Source organism: Rhinopithecus bieti, unplaced genomic scaffold (genome assembly GCF_001698545.2).
Source record: "Rhinopithecus bieti isolate Rb0 unplaced genomic scaffold, ASM169854v2 scaffold_4781, whole genome shotgun sequence".
Classification (NCBI taxonomy): Eukaryota; Metazoa; Chordata; class Mammalia; order Primates; family Cercopithecidae; genus Rhinopithecus; species Rhinopithecus bieti.
In genome coordinates, this window is record NW_016805181.1 from 1180361 (window position 1) to 1190260 (window position 9900).

Below are 9900 nucleotides of genomic sequence, written 5' to 3' on the forward strand. Positions count from 1 at the left end.
AAGTGAAGGAAGAAGAAATGCATTTCAGTTGGAAAGAGTGGTGCAAATAAATATAAGGGGGGAACAGTAGAGGGAGGTACAGTATGAGGCAAAACATGGGGGCTCTCGCAGTACTTCAACAGATACATGTTTTTTTTAACTTAATGCCTACTAATAAAAACAAAGTTCAAGTCTGAAAGAATACATCTACCTTTATAACAAGTTAAAAAAAAAAACTCTATCTCAAATGAATTCTCAGAAAGCATTAAGAAAACTTGATGCATACAGCACAGTCTTGTGCAAGTGATAGTCTGAACATACAGTACATCAGCAATTTGGAATATACTCACCAATTTTGTGATCCAAACTAGTATTTTTAATATCAGCTTTATATCTGTTGCCTTCCCAAATACTTACTGAAGTATAAATGTTTTAAAACGAAATTACTGACACTTTAACTGAAAGTAGGCTCTAATGCAACTTACAGAACAATATCATATACCCTAAGCCCTTGCCAGATAAAATTCACCACAATAAACATTTTCCTAAACCAACAAACAAGTTTTGCTAAAGGCACTAAGGAAAAAGAAGTCCCACATCAATTAAATCTCTAAAATGAAAAGATAAAACCATGGTCAGATATCACTTTGATCAACGGAGAGCATAACCCACATGAAACATCAAACCTAACATAAGCAAAAAAAAAAAAAAAGAAAAAACCTCTAAGTGTTTTAAAATAAATGAAAGGAATCCGAGAGAAGAATACAAGCCAAGTAATTCCATCCAAAATCATCTTACTTTCTTTTATAATTATCCCTTATTACTCAAAAGAGAATTCAAGATGTCCAGGCATTATTGCTAGGTGATTTACAAATTTAAGTTTCAGAAAGCTCTGTAGGTTTTCCCTTTAATACACTTTATGGTTTAGAGCAGTTTCAGGTTTGCCACAAAATTGAGCGAAAAGTACAATTTCCATATACCTCCTGCCCCAACCTCCAACCACACAACCTCTCCCACTATCAATACCCCCACCAGAGCCCATGAACCTGCACTGACACATCATCATCACCCAAAGTCCACGGTTTATATTCGGGTTCACTCTTAGTGCTGTACATTCCAAGTGTTTTGACGACTGCACAGTGACACATATGCACCATTCTAGTATCCAGTGAAGAAGAGTTTCACTGCCCTAAAACTCCTCTGTGCCCTGTCCGTTCATTCCTCCATCTCCCTTAGCCCCTTGTAAGCCCTGATCTTTTCACTGACTCCATAGTGTTGGCTTTCCCAAAAGTCATGTGGTTGGAATCATACAGTATGCAGCCTTTTCAGATTAGCTTCCTTCACTATGTAATAGGCATTTCAGGTTCCTCCACGTCTTCCATGGTTTGATAGTTCATTTTTCAGAGCTAAGTAAATGTTCCATTGTGGGTACACCACAATTTATCGGTTCACCTACTAAAGGGCATCTTGAATCTTCAGTGCTAACAAATGTATTGCTCAAATGCAGGACGTTACTAATAACTTGTGGGTGGGGGGAGCAATGTGGGGAAAGGGGACTCATGGGAACTCTCTGTATTTCCTATTCAATTTTTCTGCAAACCTGAAATTCCTCTAAAAAATAAAGTCTATAAATAAATAACAAAATAGTTAATTGTAAAAAAAACCCACAGCTTATTTTGCATTCCATTGTGGCATTTTTTTCTGTTACTAATTTTTGGAAACTGAATAATGTTTGAAATTTGGGTTACAAAATATTTAAACACCAAAATTGAGGACTCATTAATGATCTTTCAAAATTCATGATACTGGTTGCCCAGCACTTTTACTGACAGGAGAAATTTTAAATTCACATTCCTAGCTCAACTGACAAAACTACCTAGAAATAAGTTTTTTCAATATATAAATACTCACACAAACCAAACACACTTTTCTCCTTATTCTCAAAGAGCTTTATCTAGAAGTTCAACTAGGAAACTACAAAACGTTCAAACAAAACATGTCCATCTAACAAAATCATTTTTCTTGTTAGCCAGAGATAACAGTAGAACACATATATTTACCAAACTCTTATAAGTCATACGGTACCACTGAAGTCTTTAAAAATGTCTAGGTTCATGTTACAACAACCTACGTGTAGTTGATCTTTTTTTTTTTTTTTTTTACAGTTTTTTAAATACAGATTCTATTTTAAAAGATTATACAGGGACCCAGATTTTGTCTGGCTCTGCCACTGTGTGTCCCTGTGCAAGACGTTCATTCTCCTTTCTGTGAACTTTATTTATAAAATACAGAATTAAAGTAATTGAATTAGCTTATTTCCAGAGATTCACTTCATTGTGTTATCTCTTCAGATTCTACACATTTTCAAAAGTGCATCTTCACACACTTAGGATGTCAATCACAAATGTTCTTGGCCATCACCCAAAGAGTTTAGTCTAGAATATTCCCAACAGTTCAGTAAATAATTCATCTTCAATGCTGTGAATATTATAAATAGGAATTAGGTTAAGCAGAAATTCAAGAAGTCTATCATATGGAAACACATGGGCCATGCTAGATATACTAAGTAGAAATTCATTTTATTTATTTATTTTTAAGATTTTAAAAAAACTTGTCATTGACTTGAAGCTCAACTAAGTAGAAATTTAAACAAGGGAGTATATATTACCTCCCATGGTACTGCTGCTCACCAGACCTGCCGGATTCACCTTTCCTGTCAAATCAAAGGCTGATGGTAGGACAGGCAGTAAAAAGTCAAGACTGAACATGGAAAAAAGAAACTGTTGTCTGCTGGCTAGAACCAACCTCAAGGGAAAACCAACGTACAGAAAAGGCAGGCAATAGGTCTGAGTCATAAAGTCTATTAGCTGAGGAGTCAAGATTAGTATTCAGTACCCTAAGGTTCAGTATAATCCTCATCTCTCTCTTCCAGATCCTTCTCTAATGCAGCTGTTTGGCATCTCTGTAAGTGTCTAAGAACTGAGAGAAATTAGGCATGAACTTCAGGAAAACATTAGGAACGACTTCAAACAGGGTTCCTAAAAGCCAAAATTACAATCAACTGCATTACTGCAATAAAACAGCGGATTAACCAAGCATTTGTAAGTAGACATGATCTTTTAAATTATATGGTGTTAAGTCTATGAAAAATATATAGAAAACAAGGGACAATATGTACCACATTTTGCAACTTAGGTTTTAACGTTACTTGTATGCACCTGCTCTGTAAGAATCCAAAATAAAAGCCACACAACATTCTAATGCACAGGATAACTAAGAAATAAATATTCAATTCATCTCTTGCAATTATATACATGACTCCTGCACTGCTGTCAGCCCCCACTCCATGTACTGAATCCTAAGGATCCCAGGCAGTTCCACTAGCATTACTGAGCAGCAGCTGCCATTTCCCCTCACCTGCAGGGCATAATACTCTATTTCCTCTGCTCTGGTCTGATACCAGTCCATAACCTTCTCCACCGTAAGCTGGGTTGTCCTGAACCTTAGTAACTCAGGCTGTGCAGCATACAAGAATTCACTTTCATCTTGGAGATTCGGCTCAACAACCATTCTGTGAAGCACAAAAGGACCAATTAATAACTGACTAGAATGTTGGAAAAACATATAATTTTGTGAAAGACAGGGACAGAGATGGGGAGAGAGTAGGTTACAGAGACAGGGAGCACACATGTATGTGGTTTGTGCATCTTATCACATGCACACGCACCCTGACAAGATAAATGAGACTTTTTTGGATGCTTAATTTATTTTCCCCCAGTTTTCCCGATTTAAAAAATCAGAAGGCATAATACATCAAAACAGCTATGCCACAAATCAATCAAATAAGTATTAACAAAATCGAAAATCACCGAGGGAGGCTTTTACAAAATATACACAGCTGGGTGCTTACCACAGGCCCGCTCAATCAAAATCACCTGTGCTGGCCAGCCAGGCCTAGTTTAGGAAAATATCCCCCCAGTGATTCCAATTTGAATTTGAATTAAGAAATCTTGTTTTCGATGTTCATAAAAATAAGAAGAAATACACTTTATTTATGTTGATCATATACCTCTACTAGATGCCAGCAACTTAGTATTGTACTGACATTTGCACAGCGCAGGACTACTCTATACCATTCCCTATCAAATGTGAAAAAAAGAAACCACATCTTGGAGGAACCTACACAGGGCTAACCTCGTGGGGATCGCAGACTATGAGGAGTTTTTAATGAGAATGATCATGGCCAATTGCCTTCCATGGTTAAGGACAAAAAAAAAATAATAGAAAGTAACTAACTAAGAGATATCACATGGGCATATGTAAAAATACTATGTTCCATTAGGGATAGTCATTCATTTAAAGCAAGCTGGTAGTACATGACTGGTGCTACAATGGTTCTTATTGTAAGGCAATGAGCTTTGGAGGCAGAATAGAATCAGACGTACAATTCCATCATTGAAAGCTGTGAAACCTGCAAATTCCTTAACTAAAACTAGTCTAAGATCTCCTTTATTCCTATTTATTCCTTTTATTCCTTTTATTAAATGGGGAAAAACACTATACAAGAAAGTTGTGAAAATTCAAAATAACAGAGCACTGCCTGACACAAAGGAAGTGCTTAATTTTATTTACTGTTATTTTTGTTAAAATTATTAGCAGAAACACAGCCTGTAAACTTTGGGACATTTTATCCACATGCCTTAGACAACCTACTTTGCTTATACCTGCACTACAATAAAACCTCCCTATATACGGAATGGTCCTTCACTTACTAGTCTCACAGTGTTGTTAACATTCTTCCAGGGATTTTCCCCCAGCTCTGCCACACGAAGCACATCACTCACTCCTCCTGGCATCTCTTACATCTGCTCTATTTTTGCAGGGAAAAGGGGCCAACAGTAACGTTGAGTTCATCTGATACCTCTTTCAGTTCTGTGTATTTATTTCCTCTTCAGCACCCTTTGATAGAACTGATCGCTCCCCCTTCTGGAAATGCCCTTTGCCCCTTGCCAGTCTGCCATCACGCTGTGAAACATTCCTCCCTCTGGCTGCCCCTTTTCAGTCACCTTTGCTACAGCATCCTCCTCTCCCCCAGCATGAGCACCAGCAAGGACACAGGCTTTTAGCCCAGCTCTCTTCTTGCTTTCCACTCTCCCCAGTCTCCCCTTCAACTCTACACTATCAATTACTACAGACATTACAACGGCAACAGTACATTTTATAAACCTTTAGGTGTTTAACTTCATATCTGACTGTGATTTTAACTGATACAGAAATCTATAGCAAAAAAAACATTCTCCTCCCGAAGTTTCAAAGGATTGCTCTATTGTTTTCTAGTTTCTAGTGTTTTTCCTGAGGTGCCTGATGTCATTCTGATCCTTAACTCCTTTTATGTAACATGCCTTTCTCTTCACAAGACTGTATCCCTAATATTCTGGAAAGTCATGGTGTTATGCTGTAATGTAACAGGCATTTCTGAGGATGCATAATCTTCAATTCAAAGCAATAGGCTTGAATTATTTCTTATAATTTCCTCCCCTCTATTACCCATGACATCTCTTTCATCTATAACTTGAATATTAGACTTGTTTTTTTAAATATCTGCTCTCTTATTTTCTAGTTATGTATTTTTAACCTAATTTCTAGGAAAGTTTCTTGCTTTTATCTTCCAACTCTTCTAATTTTTATGTACCAACTATCACATTTTTAATGTCCTAAATTTCTCTTAATTCTGTTTCTATTTTATACAATGACACTGATATTTCACAAATACAGTATCTTCTCTTATCTCCAGGTAATATTAATGATAATTTTTGAAGTTTTCTTTGTGTATGTGGTATCACTTTCTTTCAGTTTCAGTTTCTGTATGTTTTACCCTTCTTGTTCATTTGTTCTTCCTGCTGGAGTCTAACCTCGGATATCCAGGAAGCTCTGCAGGGGTAGCAGAACCTGTTCATTTGTTGGCTTCATTATGACCTTGTGGTACACTAACCTTTGAGGACCATATCTCAGTATCTAGAAACTTCTTTTCAGAGGTTAGTCATTCCTCCAGAAAAGAACTCTCTAAACTTCTACTTGGGGAATATGCCTGCATCTAGGAGCAGGGAGTGGGAAGGAAACCAGAGTTTGGACATGCAGGTCATACATTTTCTAAATGCCCACATTTTCAAACCAAAAACTCAACTCCTCCTATGCTGTGCCTAATATCCAGTAATTTAAAGGTTTTCTAGCTCAATTTAGAGGCCCTCTGCCTCAATGCATGAGTCAAAAAAAATAAAATAAAATAAACCTCTTGTCTCACATGAAAAACAAAAAACAAAAAGGAAGGAGAGAGAGTGAAGGAGTATTTACCCAACTTTGAGGAGTAGGGCATAAAGAGATTCCAACATCCCTCATGTGAATTGCCAGCCCCACGCCGACTCCCACCCTCTTCTGCAGTACTGGATGTCTACACATTCTGAGGCTTCCCAAAGTTAAATCTGACTAGAATAAAAATTAAAACTAATCAACAACAAAACTGCATACATACCATAATTACAACTATAAAAAAATTAATATCACTATATGTGAAAGACTGAAAGGAAATAACACAAAATGAAAACAGTTGTTGTAATAAGCATCATTTTGTAACATAATTCTTTTGTAGCATTTAATTTTTCCATTAAAAATTTTTAACATAACTGAGTCAAAGGAGGTTTTTAACACTTCACTCAAACTTTCTAAATTAGGGAGTGTCATCAAGTAAGGTTTCATTGGTCAGACACCACTTTGCTAGGGCCATCAGTTTACCCATCCCACAGAGAAACCAAGATGCCTCCTGCAGGCTCATACTGACCTGCAAGCCAGCTCCTCGCACCAATCCTTAGCTCGGTGTTTATGTTCATGCCAAGGAACGATCATCAGGGAGTCACCGTTAAAACTTAAATTAAAAAAAATAAGCGTTTAAAATGCACATTAGCCAATGACTTAGCCACACAAGGAATATAATGCAAATAGCATCTCTATAACGTTAATCTCTAAGATTCGTGCTCATAGTATTTTAAGTGGTACAGGACACATATTATATATACTATGTAAATGGGAAATACCATATTGCTGAATCATAAAATGGCTCAAAAAGAAAAATTGCAAATAAAAAATTTGGCAAGTAATTAAAGGATGGTATGGGTAAGTTTTCATTCACATATTCTAAAAAACTCATCAAGAGCCTGCAGTGCATGTTGTTAAAACCAACATAAATGTTCGTCTGCCCCAACAGCTTACAATCCAGGGCAGTGCTGTTCCACACAACTTCCCGTGATCACAGAAATGCTTTGCATCTGTGCTATCCAACACAGTAACCACCAGCTATGTAAATGCTTACTGGTTATAAGCAATTAAAACATGGTTACTGACATTAGGAAAGTGATTTTTAGTTTAATTTTAATTAAGTTAAATGTAAATAGCCACATGTGGCCAGTGGCTACCATATTAGATAGCACAGACCTAGAAGACAGGTACTAGCAAGAGTAAAGAAATGATTCTGCAGGTTGAAAAGTGTCACTGAAAACAGAAAGAAAATCTAGGCCTGGTAAGGTGGCTCACGCCTGTAATTCCAACACTTTAGGAAGCCAAGAAGAGAGGACTGTTTGAGTCCAGGAGTTCAAGACTAGCCTAGGCAACATAGTGAGACCTCATTTCTACAAAAAATTTAAAAATTATCCAGGTGTGGTGGTGGCACGCCTGTCGTCCCAGTGTCCCAATCACTCAGAAAGCTGACATAGAAGGATGGCTTGAGCCCTACTGAAAGGTCGAGACTGCAGTAAGCCATGATCAAGAAAGAAAATCTACAGGAGGCAACTATAAGGCCTGATTGAATATAATTAAGAATAAATTTAGGCCGGACGTGGTGGCTCACGCCTGTAATCCCAGCACTTTGGGAGGCTGAGGCGGGTGGATCACGAGGTCAGGAGATCGAGACCATCCTGGCTAACATAGTGAAACCCCGTTTCTACTAAAAATACAAAAATTAGCCGGGCGTGGAGGTGGATGCCTCCCAGCTACTCGGAAGGCTGAGGGAGGAGAACGGCGTGAACCCGGGAGGCAGAGCTTGCAGTGAGCCAAGATCACGCCACTGCACTCCAGCCTGGGCGACAGAGCGAGACTCCATCTCAAAAAAAAAAAAAAGAATAAATTTAAACGGAAAAGCAAGGTAAACATAGTATGGTAATAGAGCAGAACAACATTCCACAACTCAGGACACCTGAGAAACAGTAACAAATCTGTCTCTCCATGAGCTAGGCACTCTCTGGCATGTGACTCGCTAAAATGAAAGGCTTCAAACATTCTCTCTAAAGTTCCTTTTAGCTTTAACATCCATGAGTCTATGAAAACAACTAAATCATTCTGAATTAAGAATAAAGACAAAAATTGTTAAAACAAACTTCAATTGCCTTGCTTTATAGTTCAATAAAACATTTTCTCTAATATTTCTGAATATCAACAGTAGCATTTTCCTAAAATTTATCATAACCCCAGAAAAAGGATTCTACTTTCTTATATTATTCTACTTTCTTATATACAACATGCTTTGCACAAGAAACACTTCATAAACGTTTGAAAATTATGTTGGTGAAGAGATTGATCTTCAAGTAAAAAGTAATAAGAAACCACTGGAGGGTTTTAAAGCAGAAGAGGGAAGCTAATAAGGTCTGGGAAGGGGCAGTGATGATTCATCAATCAATAGCATCACCTTTGCAGTTATTATTATTGGAGCAAATTATCCAAAGTCAAGGTTCCCCGTTAGATATACAAAATAAGATATTTGTTATATCGTATATCTAAAATACAGATTTCCAGTTAGCATGTAATATCCTAGCAAACTATGTACCAGAGATAGGTTTTTGAAGGTGTGTGAGTCCATAATTTTAAATCATACAAATGATGATTTAGAATGGATGCCACAACCATACTATTCCATTTGTCACCAAATAAAAAACCATTTTATTTGCTTCCATGTCAATAACTAATATTTTATCACAGATCACTGAAAAGTAAAAAAGATAACATCTGGATACAAGGATGATGATGATGACAGTCTTCTCATATAAGAATAAATTATAGCAATGAATTGAAGAATGAGGAGAAAATACATAAACCTAGCAAGCTATTATGACCTTTCTAATTAAAGCAGACATGGTTCCTTACGCTACATAAAATGTTTTCTAAAATAATTTTAGAAAAATCTATCACAAGTTGAGATTTGTATTTTCTATTCAAAGTATATATTAGATGCAAGAGTTATTAGGATCCCTCAGCAAAATAATACTTATTTGGTATGTAGACACTAGTAAGTTGTAAAACGGTTTATTCACTGAACAGAAATAAGAAAACAGATATATATATATATATATATTTTTTTTTTTTTAACCAAAACACATTTTCACATTTGCTGTATTTTCAAGGTACAGCACAATCAGTCTGTTTCTAAATTTGCTGATCACCACTGATATGATTATGATGATGACGATGATTATAATAATAGCATTACTATTACTATTACTACTACTGCTGCTGCTATATCAGCAATGATCAGTGACAACAATAATCTCTAGCACTGATTGATCTCCTACTATGGACTAGACACGACACAATGTTGTTAACATAAAATGTCTCAGCCGGGCGCGGTGGCTCAAGCCTGCAATCCCAGCACTTTGGGAGGCCGAGACGGGCGGATCACAGGTCAGGAGATCGAGACCATCCTGGCTAACATGATGAAACCCCGTCTCTACTAAAAATACAAAAAACTAGCCGGGCGAGGTGGCGGGCGCCTGTAGTCCCAGCTACTCCGGAGGCTGAGGCAGGAGAATGGTGTAAACCCGGGAGGCGGAGCTTGCAGTGAGCTGAGATCCAGCCACTGCACTCCAGCCTGGGCGACAGAGC

The 9900-nt window shown here is 37.3% G+C and overlaps 1 protein-coding gene across 1 annotated transcript in view; it reads right to left on the reverse strand.

Annotated features, from left to right (window-relative positions):
- NBAS (NBAS subunit of NRZ tethering complex) overlaps positions 1–9900 on the reverse strand; it is a 399905-nt gene that overhangs the window by 256357 nt on the left and 133648 nt on the right. Inside the window, 2 exon segments of the mRNA XM_017871408.1 lie at positions 3397–3550; positions 6815–6898. Coding sequence (XP_017726897.1) covers positions 3397–3550; positions 6815–6898 — 238 coding nt within the window.